General features: G+C 39.3%; 2 protein-coding genes across 10 annotated transcripts in view; both read left to right on the forward strand.

The window, feature by feature from the left end:
• LOC106874115 (uncharacterized) overlaps positions 1 to 11794 on the forward strand; it is a 164398-nt gene extending 152604 nt beyond the window's left edge. For all 9 annotated transcript variants that reach the window (XM_052971164.2, XM_052971161.2, XM_089358589.1 and 6 more), the window contains one exon: positions 1190 to 11794. In XM_052971164.2, coding sequence (XP_052827124.1) covers positions 1190 to 2314 — 1125 coding nt within the window. In that variant the 3' untranslated portion in view covers positions 2315 to 11794. The remainder of the gene's footprint in view (positions 1 to 1189) is intronic.
• On the forward strand, positions 11450 to 12088 carry LOC149133692 (uncharacterized). Its single transcript, XM_089358224.1, has 2 exons — positions 11450 to 11576; positions 11658 to 12088. The coding sequence occupies exons 1-2, from the start codon at positions 11450 to 11452 to the stop codon at positions 12086 to 12088; spliced, it is 558 nt and encodes a 185-aa protein (XP_089214350.1).
• The last annotated feature ends 13214 nt before the right edge of the window (positions 12089 to 25302 follow it).

Consider the following 25302-nt stretch of genomic DNA (forward strand, 5'->3'; position numbering starts at 1 on the left):
GTTTTGAAAATAACGAAAAAAATCTAATGAAATAACTTTGTCCTTATTAAGCTAGTGTTTGGAATATAAATTAATATGGAATTTTAATGGAAGGTTTTAATTTAGTTCACTTTAAATCAGAAAGTTTGTATCAAAGAAGTGGTTTCAGGCAGGTTCAGGGTGGACCTGAGAGTCACATGCCTCCACTCAAGAAAAGAAGTGCATGCACCCTTCTAAATAACGTTATTTTTTGGTGCCATTGGCACAAGTGAGGTTGCCAAGTAGCTTGCAAGGCAACGAAAGGGAAGGACAGGAAGAAGGAAAAAGTGGAGGAAAGAAAAAGAAAAAAACCTCCTTGACTAAATGGTGGGGTGTGCGTTAGTATTTGAGAAGGGGAAGAGTAGTGATGGTTTTATGCCATGTGTTGGGAAGCTAGAGTGTGATGGAATAATAAGCACAGGTGTCTTGCAATTGAGATACAAGGCTTGCCTGTGTTATATAAGGGTGGGTGGAAATAACTTGAAAGAAGAAGTGGTGGTGGGATGCTAGAGAGTCTCAAAATACAAGATGGGTGTAGGAGAAGATACAAACAGTGGATTGTGTGTGAAGGGGAAGGGATAGAGTGAGAAGCTTTATAACAATGAGAAGAGAGATGATTGTATATAGATATCAAGGGCGGACCGAGGGTGGGGGGCAGCTGAGGTGCATGTGCTCTCTTCAAGAAAAGAAGTGTGCCCATCTAAATAATGTTATTACTCCCTTTTCTCCTGGAATTGTATTCTCTTCTGACCTTGTGCCCTCCTTGCAAAAAATTCCTGGGACCGTGCCTGTATATATATATATATATATATATATATACTCACACACACATGTATATATATGTGAGTGTGTATTTCTGATAAACAAAATTCTCTCGAAAGTTTCCATAAAAATGTATTCTTAAAATATATTTCTGTAGAAAGTTTAGATGACTGTACAATCTGATTGTTCTCAAGCAACTAATTTACATGGGTTATTGGTAAAATGTAATGTTCTCAAGCAACTAATTTAAATAGATTATTGGTAAAATGCAATATACTATGATAATAAAAATAACAAAATATCTTCCAGACAATTCTATAAAAACTACACTTTTTTTTTGCTATATTATATCACCAAATTGTCACATAAAACTTGCTTATTTCTGTTTTCTTCTTTTAATTATTTTTAGATGCCAGACTTCCGTGTCATTGCTGTGGTCAGCTTCCTCTTTCTACTGTGTACATGGCACCAATTCATTGTTGATAAGCAATGTACAGTGACAACGTCAAATCAGCTCAAACAAAGTTCCATGGACCATTTTGAGGAACTTCCCACTGATGAAGTTAATGAAAATTTAAGCATGAATAAACAGGAATTGGTACATCTAAATAATTACCGAACAAAATACATTATTTATTATTGTGTTGGCGAGAAAACCTGTGGGGGATGGGGAGATCGGCAGCTAGGCATAGTGTCTGTATATTTAATGGCGCTTGCCATGGGTCGTCGTTTTGGCATCATGATTTCAAAACCTTGTGAGATTTCTGCCTTTCTTCGACCAAACAAAGTGAACTGGGAGGTGGATGCAAATGAGCTGCATAGCTTAGAAAGTCGTTACCTCTATTTGATTGGCAACAAAGAATACATTCCCCTTCTACAATGGGCAGACTTAGAAACACTTTACCCTGAAGATGTCCTCTATGTGACGACAAACTATGACTATTCTACTGCCTTGAAAATGAATGTTCGTTACAAAGAACAGCTACTTTGGACATTGCAAATGTCGAGTGAAAGTGTTTTTGCTAAAGTGATGAATTTATTGTTTCGCTTCAACAATGTCCTTCAAATGCATCTACAAAAATTCTTTACAGTTAACATCCCCAGACCATATATACAGCTAGTGTGTGCTCAGATTCGAATTGGACGTAACCCTAGCATGCCAGGTGATGAGCCAAGGAATACAATGTCAGACTTACAGATTGTCTGGAACTTCTTGAGTAGATACAACAACACCAGCAAGTACAAAATATTTGTGACAACAGACTCAGAGGAGGTGCGGGCAATAGCTTCAGAAAAATTTGTTTCCCAATTTGTGTACAATTCTGGTGAAATAATCCATGTGGATAAGCCATATTATGGGAAGAAAAATGTGTGTGATAATGTAATGAAGGTCATTATGGACCAATATATTCTAACTAAATGTGATACGTTGTTAGTAAGCCGAAGTTATTTTGGCGAAAATGCTGCAATTATGAGAAAAAATAAAAAAAACACATTCATTTTCAAAACTGGAGAGATATTTGCATGGCACTGAACTGTTATTTAAATTACGCACACACACACACACACATTTATGTTTTGTTGATTGAGATTATGATTTCATTCTAATTAGATGTTTCACATTTGAAATGTGTTGTACACAGAAATCTAACACAGAGTAACTGTAATGTTTTCAGTTTGTATATATATATATATATATATATATATATAAGGTCATCCCATAAGTTCTGTCCGATTTTACCTTTTTTAAAATTGAATGAAATTTAGTAGTATTTTACAATGTCTAATGAATTAAAAATTATTTTTATGCATTTGTGTTCATTTAAACTAATTAAATATTATTTTACAGAATAATAGAATTAAAATTTCTTTGATTAAAACCCTTTCTAACATGGAAGTATCCAAAGAGCATTTAAGGTACATAATGTTTTATGAGTACAAAACAAGGAAACTCTGCAGCCGAAGTAACTTGAAACATACAGTCAGTTTATGGGAAAGAATGCTTGAATGAAAGAACTTGCAGAAGATGGTTTGCAAAATTCTGAAGTGGAGATTTCAGCCGTGAAGATGAAGATCGAACAGGACGTCCAGTTGAGTTTGATGATAAATTACTTGAAGAAAATCCTGCATTATCAGTTGAAGAATTGGCAATAAAGCTTACATCAAACGATACAACTGTTCATCATCATCTTCAACAACTTGGAAAGGTTCCTAAACTTGGAAAATGGGTGCCTCATGAATTGTCCGAAATCAACTGCAAATCCTGAGTTGACATCTGCTCTTCTCTCTATTCTCGCAAACTTATTTCACCCTTTTTGGATATACTTGTGACTGGTGACAAAAAATGGATCTTCTATCGAAATGTTAAATGTCGTAAACAGTGGCTTGGTAAAAAGGGAAAAGGCTCAACCACAACCAAGAAAGGAACTTCATGGGAAAAAGGTTCTTCTCTCTATCTGGTGGGATTGCAAAGGAATAATTCACTTTGAATTGTTACCACCTAATGCAACAATCAATGCTTAAGTCTTCTCTCAGCAATTAGAGCATTTGAACCAAGCTTTGAAGAAAAAAAGACACACTTTAGTGAATTGGAAAGGAGTGATGTTTCATCAGGACAATGCGCGACCCCACACTACAAAGATCACATCACAGAAGATCAAAGAGCTTGGTTGGGAAAAAATCCTTCATCCACCTTATTCTTCCGACCTTGTTCCTTCAGACTATCATTTGTTTCGTAGTTTACAGAATAATTTAGGGGACATAACTTTCGCAAGCCAGGAGGAAGTTGAAACTGACATTTCAGAGTTCTTCGCTTTGAAGCCAAAAGAGTTTTACATTGATGGGATTATAAAGCTTGAAAATAGATGAAAGGAAGTCATCGATAATCAGGGAAAGTACATTGATGATTGAATTTCAATTAAACATAACACTTGATCACTTGTTTCCTTTATTCAGAATTCAGACAGAACTTATGGGATGACCTGATATATATATATGCACATGGGTTATGTATTTGTAAAGGTATATATATATATATATATAATTTAAAGAGAGAGGAGAGAGAGAAGCAGATGTGTGTGTGTGCATATATATATATGAGACAAAATAGGTTCAAAAAGAACAATTCAAACTTTTTGAAGGATCCAAAAAGAGAGAAAACATAAGTTTCAATAAAAAACCATCATATTCATATATATATATATATATATATATATATTAATTAATGTAAAGGTGAATCAAAGTAAGGAAAAGTAAAAGTAAATAATGTCTTTTACTTTTCCTTACTTTAATGATTTGAAAAGTTTGTCCTGCCTTCGTTTGTTTCTAATTGGTAATCTGTTAGGATCCAAGTTTACAATAGAGGCTGGAGCTAGGGATCCATAGTAGGCTTCCAAGTCAGTGGGTATAAATTAAAGGAAGAAGAAAACAAACCAGATGTAAAGCTATGCATACACATACACACACACACACACATTCATATCTGAATATTTGTGTGTGTACATATCTATCTATATATATATATATGTATATGTAAATATCTGTTCGTCTGTGTGTGTGTGTGTGTGTGTATATATATATATATATATATATATAGAAATATATATATGTATGTATATATATATATATTTATAAAATATAGTATAATATAATATATATATCTTTGTGTGTGTATATATTTGTATATATATATAGGTGTGTTTATATGTGTGCAAGTATATATATCTACATATATATATATATATGAGGAATTTATATCGATATAGAAAACAAAACATGATAAATTGTTTATAAGATGTTTAGTTATACCATCTTACATTTGATTGACAAAATATGATTATTGGTAACATAATGCAAATGACATAATCAAGATTAATGTCAAATCCTCAGAGACAGGTAACTGGTATTACTAACATAATTTGATTGAAAAGATTTTGATAGAATTTTATCATCATGGAGATGGCTACCATCTTATCTATATAAATATATACATGTAAAGATATATTTATAATGTATATGTGAATGCGTTTGAATATATGTATATATAATAAATATATGTGTGTGTGAGTGTGTATGTGTACGCCATAACCAGTATTTTACTGGTTATGGTATATAACTAGTCAGATTGTTAATGATGGTTTCTCACTGACTAATACTCTTGGCAATACTGATGATTTTTCAGACATAATGGCTAGTAGCATATAGCCTCTTTCTTGTTGGAAGTATATATATATATATATATATATTTGTTTTTGCAAGATTTTTTATGTGAAATCGTGTGTTGAAACAGATGTTGATGTACTTGGGAACGGTCATATTGCCAGTTTAGCCAATAAAAACACATGCACTGTATATTTGGTGTTAATTTGCCTCAGTTTTATATTACATTACGTTACATTAATCCTATTTCGGCCATACACACACATGCACTTACAAAACATAGACACAAATTGAGAGATACGCATGCATAGACACATACAATAGGAATACAAAATACAAAATGGCTGTTAGTTAGCAAGGTGGGACACACATAAGAAAGGAGAAAGCAAAAGACCACTGATGAGGTCACAGAAGTGTGACGAAAGAACTCTGGCCGAAATAGGATTAATGTAACGTAATGTAATATAAAACTGAGGCAAATTAACACCAAATATACAGAGCGTGTGTTTTTATTGGCTAAACTGGCAATATGACCATCCCCAAGTACAACAACAACACACACACACACATATATATATATATATATAATCCTGGTTGACTTGGTGATGGTAAAATTCTGGAGCAAAAATGTAATGGAAAATTATAACATTTTTCAGGAGGGCAGGAAGAGTTGCCTCTCATGGAATGATGTCAACTGTGCATATGAACATATTTGTCATTCCCTTGTCTGTAAATGGGGATGACCATGTTGTTAAAATGCATTTTCTTTATGAAGGTAGCAATGAAATATTTCTCACACACACACACACACACATAGATATATACATATATAGATACACACACACACATATATATATATATATATATATATATATATATATATACACTATGTATGTATGAACATAGGTATATATATATATGCATAAACATATCTGCATGTATTTATATAAGTGTGTGTTTGTGTATATGTTTATATGTGTATGTGTATGTATGTGTATTATATGTATGTATTTGTATATTTATATGTATAGCCTTGCACCTTTGGAGACATGCGAAGAAACAGTTTGATTACTTGAAAAAGAAGTAAAGGATTATGTCATTATTTATAAATAACACATCACCATCATCGTCATCATGATTTCAGCATCCACTTTTCCATGCTTGCATGGATCGAACGGCAATTTTTTGAGGAAGATTTTGTAATCCCTGTATGTTTCTAAGTAAAGTAATATTTCTCCATGGCCAGGCATGTTTTCACAGAATATTGCAAGTGAATGCAACAGTTACAGTGTCAAGAGATAAGAACACAAACATACATGCAGACACATGCGTGCATATGACAGGCTTCTTTCAGTTTCCGTCTATCAAATTCAGTCACACGGCTTTGATCAACTCTGGGCTGTAGTAGAAGTTACTTGTCCAGAGTGTCACAAAGTGGGACTGAGCCCAAAACCATGTGGTTGAGAAGCAAAGTTCTCATAACACATCCACAGCTCTGCTATATATGTGCGTGTATGTTTGTAGTTATATATATATGTGTGTGTGTATTTATATATGTATCTGTGTTTACTTCTTTGTCAATATATTTCAGGAATTATTATTCTCATTGTTATTGTTGTTTTCAACTCAAGATTGGCATCTATATTCAGCTTATCAAAGGCATTCAGATACAACTACAGTCTTCAGCTTTTAAAAGGCCACCATGTCCCCTATGTCCTTCTTCCTTCAGATGGATGGTTGTTTGAAGCAGACCACAATAATGTTGGGGACTCTTTTGCTCATGCACTTTTTTTGTTACCATAGTTTCAGGTGTTTAGGAAGACATAAGATGGACATGATTAAGTCGTAGATTGATGCTATTTTATTTCACATCCCTCAGTTTAAGTTGACTGAATCCCACAGAAATTAACTTTGATTAAATTTGTACCATAGATAGACACTCTTGTTGAAATATGTTTGACTTTGCTCCCTTGATTAATTGGCATTGTGCCTTGCCAAAAGTAATCCTTATAAATATTGAGAAGAGACAGTATCGCATATCAGAGTGAGAGTTTTACATGTTTTACTCCTCTATTTTTTTTTATCGTTATTGCCCTCAAATCTTACTAACATTAGTATTTTTCTTTCATCTCTCTTTCTCTGGAAATAATAAAGTAATTATCAGTTATATAATTATACTTGTGCTTAAAAATTTCCAAATAAAATACCTCCTGCTAAACAAACAACGAAACCAAAACATTGTTAGAATCATCAAGGTAAACATTATCATTGGGTTGAGAGGTAAGCTCCCTGCAAGTGCAATAGCCATTCCACTTCATTTATGTTGCTAATGCACTTTGATAAGTACCAGATGCTGCATTCACCTGTTCTTTCTACGCAATGTGTTTGAGATTTTATCACTTCCATTACTGAAGAAGACTGGAAGTGAGCCACTCTAGATTATTCACAATATTTGGTTACATCCATTTATATTCTAAGTTAAATAACAAACAATTTGATGTTATTGTGCTGTGTGTGTGTCATCCGTCTGGGGATGATAAAAGTAGCAACTAGCTACTTGTCAGTTAAATCAGCTACCAACCAAAATATGTAACTCAGTGGTTATGTTAGAAATAATTGTCATTGTTAAAGTAATATAATTGTGTGTATGTGTGGGTGTGTGAGACTTTGTCTCCAAGATATCAAAAAAAAAAAAAAAAAAAAGTTACTGCTGAATTGGAATCAAGTGTCTCTCATGTCCTATGCTACCTGTTGTTTTATATGAGTTAATAATGAACTGGAAAATATGAGGCAAACTCTATATACAGAGTGTCCCAAAAATCACTATATACTTTCTTTTCTCTATTTCATTTCAGGTATCATTCTGAGAGACTTGAGGCTACCAGCATTTGACACCTTAGGCTTTTCAGTTTTTGTAAGTGCATCATTCCCTTGCCCATGGTACACCATACCACCAGCTTCAGAGAGCCTTGTTCATGTTCGAGAATTTCTGCTGTTTTTGATTTTCCCCAAATTCGACAATAGTGTCGGTTTACCTGACCAGAGAGATGAAAGATAGACTCATTACTGAACCAAAAGTTTTCCAAGAACTGAGAGTCATTTTGGTAATGGTGAAGGAGTGATTCACACATTTCCACACCACAAGCATCATAATCTTCCGCAATGGAATGATACACTTACAAACACTAAGGTGTCAAATGCTGATAGCCTCACATCTCTTCAAATGATACCTGAAATGAAATAGAAAAAAGAAAGTGTATAGTGACTTTTGGGACACCCTGTATGTACATACAATATCTATTTATATGTGTGTGTATATATATATATATATATATATATATGTATATATATATATATATATATATATATATATATATATATATACATACACACTTACAAAATGAGAGATTGTTTATAAGTTATTTAGTTTTACATATACATATATATATATATATATATATATATATATATGTTTGTATGTATGTATATTCATTTATCATGTTTCATTTTGTCTTCTGCATATGCTCTGTGTAGCACTCAAACCTAAATTTCAAAGCAAAGAATTGCAATTACAGTTACACAATTGGGAATACACATGAAGTTCTAAATACTGGTTATTTATCATACAATTTAAGGTTTAAATTGTACTGTACAAATATATTTGTGTGTGTGTGTTTTTGTATGTGTATGTGTGTTTGTGTGTATACAAAGCTGGTAATTTGCTCCTTCGTTTCCTTCAGACAAAGATGACACTAATTTGTATTTTTGCCTTCCTAGAAACTGTGACTGAAGGAGCATCAAGTATTGTCTTTGTATAAATAAGTAATTATACTCTCTTCAACATGGATTGAGTCCTTTTTCACTCATTTTGTGAATCTGATCCACTAGAAAAGAAAAAAATATGTGTGTATCTTTGTGTGTGTGTGTATATATATATATATATATATATATATATATATATATGGTAAATAACAAAAGTAACAAGTTAAGAGCCTGAGATTTTGTGTGTGAGAGGGAGAGTGAGTACATTGTTACTTTTTGCTGAATCTGTTCATTGAGATTATGTAGAGTAATATATGAATTTTACTAACATTTTTTTAATAAGTTTCCACTTTATATATATATATATATATATATATATATAATGTGTACATACATACATACATATATATATATATATATATATATATATATATATATATATATATATATACACGCACACACACATACATATACATACATGCTGAACTGTGGTGAAAAATTTAATAAATGGGAATTTTGTTGTTGTTGAACCAATTATTTTTGTTGTTATTGTTATCATTGTTAAAAAAAGAAATGTTTACATAGTCATATATTGTCAATGAGCTCTAACAGTTATACATGACCTCATCATCATTATCATTTAACGTTTTGTTTTCCATGCTGGCATGGGTTGGATGGTTTAACAGGAGCTGGCCAGCTGAAAAGTTGTCCATGTTCCTTTTGTCTGTTTTGGCTTGATTTCTATGGCTGATGCTCTTCCTAATGCCAACCAATATACAGAGTGCGTTGGGTGTTTTTACATGACAGTGGCATGGGCACTTTTATGTGGCACCAACACAACCACTTTTATGTGGCATGGATATGGGTGCTTTTACATGACACCAGAACCCACAAGCCCACAAGATTCCGATCACTCTGCTGAGAGAGAGGGATGTAGAAGGCATGCCTGAATGCATAGACAGCCAACAACTCATAACTCAGTTGATTACCTCCTATTCCCACCTCTACACTAATTACTACTCCTATTTATTGATTTGTTGTATTGCTCCACTCCTCTCTTCTTGTTCACATATTTCAGCAACGACTCATCCACATATACTATACATGCTCTTCTCAACCTTTCTTTCTTTCAGAAACCTTACAAAATATGTGAAACCAAACCACAATGAAAATGAAAGGTTATTTGGTAAAGTTCAAGTTGCTAGGCTGTTACAACCTTCCACACACTGATGGGCAAAACATTTGTGTCAATTCAACTGTTATATTTTTTTTTAACCTACATCCTTTGTAAGGATATCAAATTACCAGAAAGAGACTATTGGGTGCAGCTTTCTGGATGCTGGCATTTTGGCACAACTGACTGAACAGTGAATCTGTTTTGGCAACAGTACTTTTTGACACTGTAAGCAAGCACACCAACACATGCAGAAATATACTCATACAGAGAGGAAGAGAGGGGAATATCATAATTTATTACTTGAAGACAACTGACATTAAACACTTTTCCTCTCTTGATTTTAGTTTTGATCATGTGACTTTGATTGTCTCGATTCCTGTTATTAGCTAGAGAGAGAGAATGGACAGCAAATTTATAAAACCAAATTTGTTCATCGCTGATCCAAGTTTGAGTCAAGCTTCAAAAGAATGGAAATATTGGTTCAGAATTTTTATAAATTTTTTATAATCATTTCCTGCTGAACCGCCTATCACTGATGAAAGCAAGCTTAGGTGTTTAATAGCGCACATAGATAAAAACGTTTACGAACTCATAAGTGAATGTGAAAATTACGCAGAAGTAATTCAAACTCTAGAGAGACTGTATGTGAAACCCTTGAACATTATTTTTGCGAGACACCTTTTAATGACATGCAAACAAGAACCAGGTCAATCAGTTGACTATTTACAGAAATTGAAATGACTAGCTAAAGATTGTGGGTACAGAGCAGTGGACAGTGAGACTCACAAAAATGAAGCTGTTTGTGATGCATTTATCTCAGAATTAATGTCATCTTCAACTCACTTTAGATTTTTAGAAAATGTTCAAGATGCAGCGATAACTTTAGAAGTGATATTTAACCAAGCTCGCAGGCTGGAAGTTGCTCAAAGGAAGAACATAATCAAAATTTAAAACATTTTCTTCAAGTTACTAAAGACTGTAATTTAACTATTAATGATGACAAATGCATTTACAGCACTACACTGATTTGATTGCTTGGCTATGAAATTCAAAATGGTAACTTGAATCCTGACCCTGACTGGGTAAAACTCTTACTAGAACTACCTATTCCTAGTACCCACAAAGCATTGAGTCGAATTGTTGGGCTATTTGCGGATTATTCCAAATGGATTCCAAGATTCTCTGTCAAGATAAAGCCATTGGTTGATACTAAATATTTTCCTTTCAGTGAACAAGTCTTGTCAAGTTTAAAAACTTTACGAGATGATTTAGCAAATGCTATCTTAATAGTGATTGATGAAAGCCTTTCTTTCTCAATAGAAACAGATGCATTGGAGATAGCTATATCTGGCATTTTACACCAAAATGGAAAGCCAGTTGCATTTTTTCAAGAACCCTCAACCCAAGTGAGCATCGTTATTCTTATATTTCAAAAGAGGTGACAGTAATTGTAGAATCTGTGAGAAAATGGTCTCATTTTCTTCTTGGATTTAACTTCACACTAATAACTGATCAAAACAGTGTTTTATGTTTAATTGTCAAAAGCGCAGTAAACCCCAAAACGAAAAGATAATGCGTTGGTCAATCGAACTAGCCCAGTATAAATTTGATATCATTTACTGCCAAGGCAAGTTTAATGTTGCATCTCATACTTTATCGCGTACTTATTGTGCAGCTATGATTGATAATGAACTGTATTGTATTCATGCAGTGCTGCATCATTCTGGGATCACATGATGGTTTCATTATATTAAAGTTAAGAATTTACCATACTCTGTAGATGATGTAAAGCGTATAACTAACAATTGTGTAATATGTTGTGAGGTGAAGCTTTGCTTTACTAAAACCTCTGTTTCATCAGTAATTAAATCTACTCAAGCTTTTGAAAGATTGAGTGTTGATTTTAAAGAACCCCTACCTTCAGTGTCAAAGAACCATTATTTCTTAACTGTTGTGGATGAACATTCACGTTTTTCGTTTATTTTTCCATGTACTGATACTAGTGCTCATTCTGTTATTAGTAATTTGAAGGCTTTGTTTAATCTTTTTGGATTTCCTGCTGTTTTTCGTAGTGATAATGCTAAATGTTTTGTATCTAAAGAACTTAAACAATTCCTGAATGAGAGGAGTATAGCAATTACTCATTCTACTGTGTACAATCCTTGCGGAAATGCTCAATGTAAAAGGTATAATAATATGGAATTCCATTAAATTAGCCTTACATAGCAGAAATTTACCAGTTTCTCAATGGGAAGTCATGCTTCCAGAAGTTTTACATTTGCAATGTTCATTATTATGCACGGCAACTAATGAGGCCCCTCACGAGAGATTCTTTAAATTTCCTAGACGTTCTATGTGTGGTGTTTCCGTTCCTACTTGGATAATGCAAGGACCTGACAAAGTGTTTGTTAAATGACATGTACACAATAAGTATGATCCGTTAGTAGATGAAACCCAATTGGTACAAATTAATCCTAACCACGGGAGGGTGCAGTACTCAGATGGACGTGAAAGTACTGTGTCCATTAAGAGATTTAGCTCCTACTGGCAAAACAACTGAGGAGTATCAGTCAAATAAGGATCAAACTGATGTTGCTGACACTGATCCTACTCAAGTGCATGAACACCGTGGTGGTTTTTCAGATACCATGACTGATTCTGTCCCACATCCACCAGCTCAAGAACCAGAACCTCAAACTACTTTGCACTGGCATCCATCTAGAACAAAAAAAGTTTCTGATAGGTTAAATTTATGATTGATGATGCGTTACGCTTATGAAATGCCTCACTATTACATTGTGATTGGCTCATGGTTATGTTTGTATTTTGCATTTTGTTGGTTAGTTGTTCTTTTTTTTAAGGGGGAAAATGTTGTGATTTTAGTTTTGATCACTTGACTTTGATTGTCCCGATTGCTGCTATTTGCCTGCAGTGCAACTGTGCAGAGTTCTGTTCTATTTATGGCACAATGTGTTCAGTGTTAGTTTTTAGTTAGTCGAGACTGTATCAACTCGCTGCATAAAACTGTTATTGTGTTGAAGTTTAGTTTTGCTTACAGTTTAACAATCTTTGTTTTTATTGTAGATTACTGTATTTTTAGTTGATTAAAACCTTTTAAACTTAGATATTCCAGTTTGGGTTTATAACAGTGCACATGAAGAAAAATATAGTCACACGCATAAAGGGAGACAGAGAAAGAAAGGAGAGAACAAGAGAAACATTGAAACATCAGTCAAATAAGTTAGCATTGAATCAATGATGCAAAGTAGACAGTACTAAAATACCTCTCATACCCACCAGGTTCCTTCTAGATTAGTTTACTTAGATGTATATTAGTATGATGTGAAGATACATGCAGCCTTCCACCATAAGCAGTAGAAGCACTGTTTGTACAGGTAATGAGGCTTTGGTGTTCTCATAAGGCTTCTGTGGAGATGATGAATATCACAGAAAAGGATGCCATGGAGTATTTCTTCTAGCTCTTTAAATTCAGAGTTCTAATCTTGTTGAGGTTGACTGTCTTTCATCCTTTCAGAGTCAATAAAATAAATACCAGCTATGTACTGAGGTTGATGCAATTGGCTAGTCTCTCCCTCACAAAATTGTAGGTGTTGCATCTATAGCAGAAAGGATTATTATTATTATTATTATTATTGTTATTATTAGGGTGGTGAGCTGGTAGAATTGTGGATATACTGGACAAAATGGTTGGTAGCATTTTGTCTGTCTTTATGTTCTGAGTTCAAATTCTACCAAAGTTGACTTTGCCTTTCATCCTTTCAAGGTCAATGAAACAAGTACCAGTTGAGCACTGGAGCCTTCTGCCCCCCCCCCCCCCACCCCAAGTTCATGCCTTGTGCATGGATTATTTTTAGAGTAGCCAGCTGGCAGACTTGCTAGCATGCTTGACAGCATTTCTTTCATCTGTATGTTCTGAGTTTAAATTCTCTGAATGTTGACTTTGCCCTTCCTCCTTTTGGGGGTCTAGGAAACAAGTACCAGTTGAGCATTGGGGTTGATATAATCAACTAGCCACCTTCCCCCAAATTCAAGCCTTGTTCCTATAATACAAAAGATTGTTACCATTATAGGTGCAGACATAGGTTATGTGATTTGCAGAACTTGTAGCAGATTTGACATTCATACAAATTCTGATTAATTGGTTATTCTGGATCATTCCAATAATTTTCATTGTGCATCCTTATGTGCCTAGATAAACCTAAGTGATATATACATGATTTCTGGCAGACAGTGCATGTGGGGTTGGCCCCAACAAGAAACTTGTAAAAGGTTTTTCTGCATGAATTCTCTGGTGGCTCACCAGCCTGTGCAGGACATACATATGTGACCACAGATCTTCACAGATGAGTTGAGGAACTGTAGGGTCAGTGGAATTGTGTTTTTGTGCTGATTACTTTATGCATGACCACTCATTTGCATTTCATTGGAATGTGCTACTCCATATACATACATGATGGCTGTCCACTCATGAAGAAGAAAGACCATCACTGACCATTGTCCATGCAAAATGTCAGCAATGCCTGTGCATGAGGTTATTGCACTGAAGGTTGACTTCATCTAAGTTTGTACCTACAGCTTCTATGCTTGCTGTAGCAGCCTCCTACTCAACTGGGCATCAGAAAGTCGCCTCACCAGTGATTGTGCAACTTAAAAGTTTAGGTCCAATAAAGATTGCACAACACCCACACACAGACCCTCTCCACCCTATCGATATGATGCAGAGACAAGCCAAGGCAAGATATCTAGTACCAATATAGGTTGCTGGTTCAGGTGTGCGATAGCACCATAATCTCAAGTGCAAGCAAAAAATACCCAAAAATGTTCAATACTATTCCCTGCATATCAGGTTTTATATCAGAGTAGCCTTCTCCTAGAGACATGCTATAACAAAAGCTGAGGGGTACTTCACTCCCTGTGGTCTTCCGTGGTATTCCAGAATGTTAGAAACCAATCCAGAATTTCTGAGGGCCTATGCTATTGCTAGATAGTCATTGAATCTCCTCCAGGTTCATCCATCCCTTTGACAGGTCTTGTTTTTAGTCCTTGTGGGTTTCTAGCTACTCTCCTCACCAGGAGCAGTTTAGTCACCAATGACCCGACTATGCAACAGGCTGTGCTAGATTACATATTACCAGTAGCACTCATAAGAATGACCTGACACTACATGCAGGCATGCATACATACATACACGAATGCATGCATGCATACATACATACATGTTGGTACTCCGTCGCTTACGACGTCGAGGGTTTCAGTTGATTCAATCAACGGAACAGCCTGCTCGTGAAATTAACGTGTAAGTGGCTGAGCACTCCACAGACACGTGTACCCTTAACGTAGTTCTCGGGGATATTCAGCGTGACACACAGTGTGACAAGGCTGGCCCTTTGAATTACAGGTACAACAGAAACAGGAAGAAAGAGTGAGAGAAAGTTGTGGTGAAAGAGCACAGCAGGGTTCGCCACTATCCCCTGCCGGAGCCTCGTGGAGCTTTAGGTGTTTTCGCTCAATAAACACTCACAACGCCCGGTCTGGGAATCGAAACCATGATCCTATGACTGTGAGTCCGCTGCCCTAACCACTGGGCCATTGTGCCTCCACATACATACATATTGGTGGAACAATTCTATCAAAACACCTGTTAAGTGTAAGCATGATAGGCTGCATATTGTTGTTTGGGAGAAACAAGAGAAAGTATGTACTGTTATAGCGGTCAATTGTCCTGCTGATGTAAGTGTCTCTTTGAAAATCAAAGAGAAAGAGGATAACAATGGACAACTTCTCCCAAACTGCCTGCTTGTATATCTAGACTATAAATTCACATTTAAACCAATAATAATTGGTGCCTAAATGATAATATGTATAAGCTCAGATTTTCAGAAAAAGAAATCAACCACCTAGCTCACACATTACAAATACAATCTGTTAAGTGGAACAGTCAAAATATACCAGACTTTTCTCATGTTCAAAATGTGACTTTGTTTTTGTTATTTACATTCCAATGATGGAGCTTTGTATCTTTATTAAAAACCAGCTCCTTCCTCAAGGGAAGAATTCAAATAATTAGAAACAGAAGAGAACATACATACATACAAACATACATATACATATGCACACATACACATATACCCATATACATACATACACCCATATATACATATATAATACATGGTTAAAAAAACTGGCAGCCTGTCAGTTACAATGATAAGTATTCCAGTTGATCCATTCACTGGAACAGCCTGTTCATGAAGTTAATGTGTAAGTGGCTGAGCACTCCACTGACATGCATACCTTAATGTAGTTCTCAGGGAGATTCAGTGTGACACAGAATGTGACAAGTTTGGCCCTTTGAATTACAGGAACAACTCATTTTTGCCAGCTGAGAAGATTTCATGGAGCAACATGAAATGAGATGTCTTGCTCATGGACACAACTCGCTGCCAAGAATTGAACTCACAACCTTACAGTTATGAGTGAAATCCTCTAACCACTAAGCCACGCACCTTCACTTATATAATACGTAAATACATTCATTGAAGTCTTCATTGAAGTCAGATGTCACTTTACCTGGAAAGAAATAATGCATGCAAGATTTCATAGCTCTAGCATCATGCCTTTATAGTCAGCCTATGAACTTTCAGCCCACCTATGTACACACATACACAATACATACATACATACATACATATATACATATGTAGTTCAACTGTACCTCACTCATGGGTGATAGACTCATTACATCTTGCCAAAGTACCCGTTGCTACAGTGAATGGCATTGAAAAAGTGACTGCAATATGGTCCACACAGTTATCACTGACAACTATTAAAGCAACTCCTATTGTTACGAACAGAATTAAGCTATCAACAGGCATATTCCAGGGTGATAGTTTATCTGTAATGCTGTTTGTACTGGCAGTCAATCCCTTGCCAGCCCTGTTAACAAAATGCTAAGGCTAAATGTTAGGATATCCTGAAAAGAAGTTCACGTCACCCATACATTCTTTTGCTGATGACCTAAAGTCTGATAAATTGACCAACATCAAGAGACAATTAGAACTAGTCTTAACATTCTCATGAAATATAAGAATAGAGTTTGTGCAAGATAAATACTCGTATGATAGTCAACCAAGGAAAATTTTTTGACCAGGTAGAGAGCATGTACATCCCATATCTCTAATGATGAAAGCTACAAGTATCTCAGAATCATTGAGAATGTTACATGCATTGATGGTGACTAAAGCCAGAATAACAAAAGAGTACTTCTGTAGACTCCAGAAAATGTGGAACTCAGAGCTAAACCCTTTTTCTTAAAGAGAAGTTGTTACTAGTTACCTTTGAAGTATCAGTGCCAATACCAACATTTAGGATATTGGATTGGACACTCAATGAGATATGCAGCCTGGACATCAAAAACCAGAAAGGTATTCCACATTAACAGTAACACTAACAGGATTTATGTGAGATGAAGCGATGGTGGTAGAGGCATAAGGTCACTCCAAACAGCCTTTGAATGTTGCACTGTATCACTCAGACAACACCTGCTGAATAGTAAAGAAAGAAATGAGTATATTCCATGCATACTCAAAATTGAGAGCAACAACTTCAGAGTTGGAAAAAAACTACCATGTGGATACGCTGAGAATACAACTGTCTTGTATGACCCAAATGAGGCTGAACAGGTCTACTTAAATGGTTCCTTGGAGAAGAAGCAGGCATCATACCAACAAAAAGCAATGCATGGATACATCTCCCATAAGCTAGAGGCAACAACAGCATTGACAGGAAGAATAGCCTCTCCTGGACCTGCAATAGATACATTACATCCCACCTAGAAGGATATGCCTTTACTATCCAGGAATAGGAGATTGGTACTAAATACCTGATAAACAAGTGGGACAAAGATATACCAAACCTCCACATTGTGATACAAAATGTCAGTTCTGCTATACCAGTGTGGAAGTTACCACATCATCAGCAGCTGCCATAAAATGTCTACAAGATGCTACCTGCCCTTGAGGCATGATGTAGTTGCAAAGACTATATACAATGCTATCTGCAGGAAGGACTACCCTGACATACATCAAGGGCATGTCAGAAACAGCAGGTATCCACACCTTTAAAAACAAGAAATACTGGTGGAACAGCCCAATAAAAACATCAATTCAGTGCAAACTTAACAGACCTGATATTGTTCTGTGGGACAGGGAATAAAAGTCATGCACTGTTGTAGAGGTCAGCTGCCCAGTGAATGTGATGTACACTCAAAAGTCCAGGAAAGAAATTATTTATGGTGAATTAATGAGTAACTTACAGCTCGTGTACCATGACTATGAATTCACTTTTATGCCTTTCATCATGGGTGCATTAGGTTATGTACCAACAAATTTGCACAAAAACCTGCAAATACTTGGTTTCATGAAAAAAGAGCAAAAGATACTGATGCGGATTCTCTAAATCCACTCTATTAGTGACACAATGAAGATTTGTAAGACATTCCCCAAATTCTCCATCTGAGATCCCTATGTGAATAAATGCACACACTTAGGGGTGTGCATCCAACACACAAACTCAACCACATATTTGCAAACATCAGGAACTCTCTTGACTCAAAAAGTCATGTCGCTTTGTTTGCAACTGGCTTGAACTCTCTCAAGAAGAACTCAAAGAAAGATCACACACACATTCATGGGTTGATAAGGTAATTGTGATAGTCAGTGTCTGTGATAGAATACCTAAGCTTAAACTAAGTGCTGCAACATGGAACAACAACCATTATTTCAGCCTATGCCCCTCAGCCAGATCTACCTGATGAACAGAAAGACCGATTTTATGACACCCTCTTGCAGACTACCTTGTTGATGAATGACAGGGGCCTTCTCTTTGTGGCTGGCAACTTCAATGGGCATGTTGGAAAAGCATCTGGGTAGCTGCCATGGTATACATGGTGGCAATGGATTTAGTTCCTGCAATGAGAAGGGACTAGGTAACTGGAGTTCTGTGACGCAAATGATCTTATGATCTGCATTATTAACTTCAGGAAACTTGCCAGTCATCTGTTCACTTATCAGTTTGGTGGGCAAACTAGTCAGATTGACTACATTCTCACCAGGAAACAGGAAAGAGGGCTGCTTATAAATGTCAAAGCTTTCTCAGGTGATGAATGCAACCCCCCCCCCCCCCCCCCCAACATAGGTTAGTCATTAGCAACTTTAGGATCAGGGCTAAATGGCTGTCCAGAAGACAACCAGTGTGGAAAAGATTTTGATGATAAAGAGGAGGATATAGTGTCATATAATGTGGAGGACAACTGGAGGTTCCAGTGGGACAATCTGTTGAGGGCTACTGATCAGATCTGTGGCTGGTGCAAAGTCCCCTCTTGACCTAAGGTGACGTGATGATGGAACAATGTAGTTGACAGGGCCATTAGAGAAAAAAAGCAGACAGGGAAGGACTGGAAGTGTAATGGTAGCAGGGAACTATATCAGATAGCCAGAATGGAAGCTAGGGGACTGGTATACTTAGCCAGAGGGGAAACAGAAAAGAAGAGGTTTGTCAATGTCCTGAGTCGTGAAGACCAAAAACTTGAAGTGTTTCGAATTGCAAGACAGTGTGTGAGAGAAAATCGCCATTCATAGGAGAGAAAGAGTTCACATTTAATAATGCTGCAAAGAAAGAAACTTAGAAATGCCAATATGAAAGGCTGCTAAATGAAGAGAATGAAGGGAGAAAGAGAATTTGCAAAATGTTGATCCAACTGAGGGACCAACTATCTGAGTTGACAGTACCATGGTAGATAAAGCAATTAAAGATATGAAAACAGGGAAAACACCTGGCCCATCAGGAATCACTGCTGAGATGCTTAAAATATCTGGAGTGTAGGCTATGGTCTAGTTACCCATATAGTTAACCAGATGGTACACAAAGGATTCATATCCAATGACTGGTGTAACAGCACCATAGTCAACTGCTACAAAGGTAAAGGTGACGTCTGAGATAGAAATAATTATAGAGGTATCAAATTGTTAGATCAGGTGATTAATTAGGGATAGAGTTAGTTTAGATGAGAGGCAGTTTGGTTTGTGCCAAGGAGAGGCTCCACTGATGCTATATTTCTGGTAAGATAGCTGCAGGAGAAATACCTAGACAAAGATAAACCTCTGTACTTGGCTTTTGTTGATATGGAAAATGCCTTTGATAGAGACCTCCAATCTCTTATCTAGTAGTCAATGCAGAAACTAGGGATAGATGAATGGTTGTTGAGAGCTGCATAAGCCTTGTACAGGGATGCTGTCAGTAAGTTGATGGCTGGCAATTCAGGGTACAAGTAAGGGTTCACCAAGGATCAATCCTCAGCCCTCTCTTGTTCATCATATTCCTCCAGACAATAACAGAGGAATTTAAGACAGGCTGTCCCTGGGAACTCCTCTATGATGATGATCTTGTTATTATAGCTGAATCACTAACAGAACTACCCTGCTCAATCTGTAGAAAAGGCATAGCTAGAAACTCCATAAGATGTACCAGGTGTAAGCTATGGACACATAAGAGATGCAGTAATATCAGAGGAAGGTTAACCGGGAAAATAATTTTTGTGTGTGGAAGGTGCACAGATACAATTCATACTAAAAATGTACAGAAAATAGATTCCATCACATGCTGGGTGGAATTCTGTTGCTTAGGTGACCAAGTCAGCTGCAGAGGTGGATTCTCTGAGCACATAGTTGTTAGAATAAGAATAGCCTGGGCAAAGTTCAGAAAGCTCCTACCTCTGCTGGTAACAACAAAGGGCATCTCACTCAGAATGAATGACAGTCAGTATGATGCCTGGGTGCGAACAGCCATGCTACATGGAAGTAAAACATGGGTTGTGACTGCCAAGGTTGTGACTGTAGGCTTGTAACAAATGAAGATGGTATGCTTCGCTGGATGTGTAATGTCAGTGTGTATGCATGACAGAGTATAAGCTTCCTGAGAGAAAAGTTGAGAATAAGATGTATCAGATGTGGTGTGCAAGAGAAACGACCACGCTGATATGGTCATGTGATGTATATGGGTGAGGACAGCTTTCTGAAGAGGTGTTGTGCTTTAACGGTGGAGGGAACCTGTGGAAGAGGTAGACCCAAGACATGAGACAAGGTGGTGAAGTATGATCTCCAAATGGGCTTCAGGGAGGCAATGACAAACAACCAAGACCTTTGGTGATATGTTGTGCTTGAGATGACCTGTGAAGCGAAGTGAGATCATAGTCATGGCTCCATTAAAAACATCCTTCTAGCATTGGGTGATATGCTGTGCTTGTGAAGACCTGTCGAACTGAGGGAAATCATAGTTGTGGCTGATGCCAGTGCCATCTGTCTGGCACCCATGCTAGTGGCACATAAAAAGCGTCATTTGAGTGTTGGGTCTCATGGAGGCAGTGACGGGTGACCAAGACCTTTGGTGATATACTGTGCTTGTGTATACCTGTCAAGCCAAGTAAGACTGCTGTCGTGATGCTAGTGTCAGGTCAATGACATTCATGCTGGTGGCACATAAAAATCACCCACTACACTCTCGGAGTGGTTGGCATTAGGAAGGACATCCAGCCATAGAAACCTTGCAAAATCAGATCAGAACCTGGTGCAGCACCTTGGCTTACCAGTTTTCAGTCAAACTGTCCAATCCATGCTAGTATGGAAAACAGGCATTAAATAATGATGACGAAGATACATATATATGCACATACACATACATCCATGCATACATACATACATAGATACATGCATACATGCATGCATGCATGTATACATACATATTCCCCCAAACCATTTTTATCAACATTGCAATGTCAGAAATGATTCGAACACAACTTCGATCACTTGTGGAACACGAAATAGCTTGTGGTGTGTGCGTACGAGTAGATGTAATCGCCTTACCTCGGTTTTCCTTTCGTCGACTGCGAGTCTGTCTTGCGGTATCCAATCCTTGAAGCTTGCCCCAACCCAAAGAACACCAGGAATAGCAGCTGCTTCTCCCAAACCTAGACCGTCACTAGACACGTCTTGTCCTGTCCGTGACCCCGTTCGAAAGAGGGCACGAATCCCGATCGAGGCTCCCTCTGCCCTTTTTCCTCTTCCGGTCAACTCGCCCTTCCAGTCAGCCTCCCCAGACACTGATGTCATACCACACGCCACCCTGATCTTAAAGATCACGTTCACCCCTACTCCAATTCGAAGTCCTCCATCCAACCGGGCGGGCGCCTTACACGTCGAGATCTTCTCAAGCCAGGTGGCTCGTTTCCATCACGCTCTTCATCCGACGAAGTGGCTATCCTGCGCAGGTCCAGCACGTGACGCGGCATTCCATCCACAGATACATTGTTTCTGGAATTGACCGCTGTCACTGTTCCCCTGCCCCATTGTGATGTGCAGCGTGCCTTCGGCGGCTTGATCCAAACTTCCTCCCCTACTTTCACGCCGGCGGGTCCCTTCTCTTCCTCGCAGAACTCCGGCGTCTTACTGGGATGCCTCCATTCATATTTGAACACCGTTCTGTGCGGTACAGACTCTTCCGCTTGTCCGGATCGGGGAGACATGTTGTACCAGTAGACCGCTTCCAGGGGCGAAATGTGCCCCCTTTCAGCCATGGCCTTGATCGTCCGATGGTGCCTCTCAACGATTCCGTTGCCACTCGGTCTATACGCCGCACCTTCCACCGGTCAAGCATCTCTCCCAATGCTTCCAAACGAAATGCCGCCCCGTTGTCCATTAGCAGTTCTTCCACGGGACCCCTCTCCAAGAATATCCCGTTCAGAATGCGGGCAATCTCATTGGCAATGCCTGTCCTCAGCTCCCTCCAAATGGCCAGCCGGCCCGGCCCGCAGTCGACCATGCTGAGATACATTTCCTAACGGTAGTGCGTCACATCCACAGCCAGTCTCCTCCAGTTGCACTCTACTGAGAGGTTCCCCTGCTCATGCCCACCCGGGGCGGGGTCAATGAACTGGCATCTGTCACATTTCGCGACCACTTTTTTGACGTTTCTCCTAGTGACGTCAGCATCAATCATTTTCGCCAGATACAGGGTCCTATCCACCCATAAGTGGTGCATAGCATGTAGCTCCTTCAGTTTGGAGTCACCCAGCTAACACGCTGCCGCTATCCCTTTCCTTGCTTCCTCCGGTTCCTCCAGCCATGCCCTTTTCACCCTGGTCAGTGTGTCCGCCCTGTTTCTTTCCGAAGGCACAAAAACCACGTTCAGCTTCAGTCCGAACTCGGTGATCAGCTCTCCCAGAACTCCTAGGCGGCGTTTCACCAACATCTCCGTGGCACCTTTCGTCTGGACTCTCTTCTCGCTGGTAATTACTGTTCCTACCCAGCCGACCACGGTGGCCGAATCCGTCCGGATCTCGATCGAGCGTAGCCCCCATCTCAGGGCCAAGTTCACCCCTTTCAGCACCGCATCTAGTTCGGCGACATTGATGTGGTTGAAGTCGTCCGCTTTCCGTAGCCAGGCCGCATCCTCCACCTCAGCACCTTCGATCTCCAACACAACCCCTATCGCTATACTGCTAGCATCACACCAAACCGTCCCGCACTCCGTCTTGGGCACATACCAGTTTCCTCTGACCGGGTCTTCCGCTCTCATTCTCTCCAGGATTTCCCGCATCATCGCCACCGTCGCCTCTCCCACCTTGTCACTCCAACTCTCCCCCTCTGCTTGTCTCTTGGTGTAACTGCATGCAATGCGCAACCAACCAGCGATTGGATAGTGTCCAATCAACTTCCCACAAACCGAGAACAACTCTCTCCTGCTGACGCTGGAACTCAGCTCTGGGATCTCGTTTCCTCTCCGGAACACCAGCTCGCCCGATCTGTCTTTTTGTAGCTTCAGCCCCAGCGCAGCTCCCCCCACCATCGACTCAGGCGGCTTCGCAATCAGCCCGAACCTCTCCAGGTGTCTCACTAACTTGGTGGCTGGCACTACAGTCTCGTCAACCAAAATGTCGTCGATGTAGGAACTGGTGGCCTTCCTTATCCTCTCCTCTTTCCCTAGGATGGACTTGAGCACCATCGCCATAATTTTCGGAGCGGAATTCAGCCCGAAACCCAGCCTGGTTAAACAGTACGTCCGGCCCTTGTACCGCACCAGCCGGTATCGCCACAACTTGTCACTCACACAGAGCTGCAAATATGCCGACTTCAAGTCGACGATCGTCGCTGCCTCGGTCGACTGTCTCCACACATGTAACGTCTCACCGCAAACGTCCGTTGCCTCGCCTCCCGTGTGGCACGATATATGGTCGTTCAGCTCCCTAAAGTCCAGCACCGGTCTGACTTTTCCTTTCGTCGGCTGCACCACCACCATCAGAGGCAGCACTCCACTTACCACCTCCTCTTTCCACAGGACAAGGACTCCTTCCTTGATCCATCTCTCTACCTCCTCGTCGAACTCGACACCGGCGTGACCTTTCAACGTATGCTGGTAGCAGCTCACTCTGTTCTTCAGTAGTGGGGGCTCGTCCTTCCATCGCCACTCTATCGTCCACCTCCGACCATCAAACGCCGCCTGAAAATCTTTGTCTTCGATGGTGTAAGCGGCGCTGTCCCCGACGGGGCTCTGCTCTCCCTGGCGGTCCCGACTCACGGCGCACGATGCCCCCACGCTTCCGAACGTGACCTCATCTCCTGCAATCCTAACGCCACCAAGACGGTTGATGGTGTCCATCCCCAACACGACATCAATCCCGTCTATCACATAGTCGATCACGATCACCCGTAGCCTCAGTGTCGCGCTCGGTAACGCTATCTCCAGACTGGAGCTGCCCCTGCAACGGATCTCTCTACCGTCGACCGCCCGGACGCTACTCGTCCCATCCCATTTCTTCGCCACCCTTGGCGTCACGAGGGTAGTCGTGCAACCCGTGTCCACGAGGGCCTTGAACTTCTTCCCCTCGGCCTCGACCACGGGCAGCGCCTCCACAAGTGCCTCTACTTGGTTGCGGGGAAAGTTTGAGAGGCAGCAACTTCCCCACGGTCGTTTCCCTGGTCGCAATCACGGGCGATGTGCCCAGTCTTCCTGCATCGATAGCAGACGGGCCCCGATTCGGCGCATTCCCTCGCCATGTGCGGCCCCTGACATTTGAAACACCGGCCCGAGAACGGCCGCTGTCGTTGCTCGGTAGGCTTCCTCACGCCTTTCTCAGGCTGTCGTCTGTCGGAATGCGCCTCCGTCGCTATCGGCTTCCGTCCGACGTGCTGTGTCAACACGCGAGCTTGTGCTACTAGCTCGCTGAGCGCCATCTTTCTCCCGCCAGGCAACTGCTGCAATCGGATCCCTACGTCGTCGGGGAATCCATTTACAAACGCCAGCCGCGCCGCTCTGTCCAGGCCTTCTCCCGTAAACCCAACCAGCGTGGCCAGTCT

The sequence above is a fragment of the Octopus bimaculoides genome, chromosome 10 (genome assembly GCF_046866305.1).
Source record: "Octopus bimaculoides isolate indiv1 chromosome 10, ASM4686630v1, whole genome shotgun sequence".
NCBI lineage: Eukaryota > Metazoa > Mollusca > Cephalopoda > Octopoda > Octopodidae > Octopus > Octopus bimaculoides.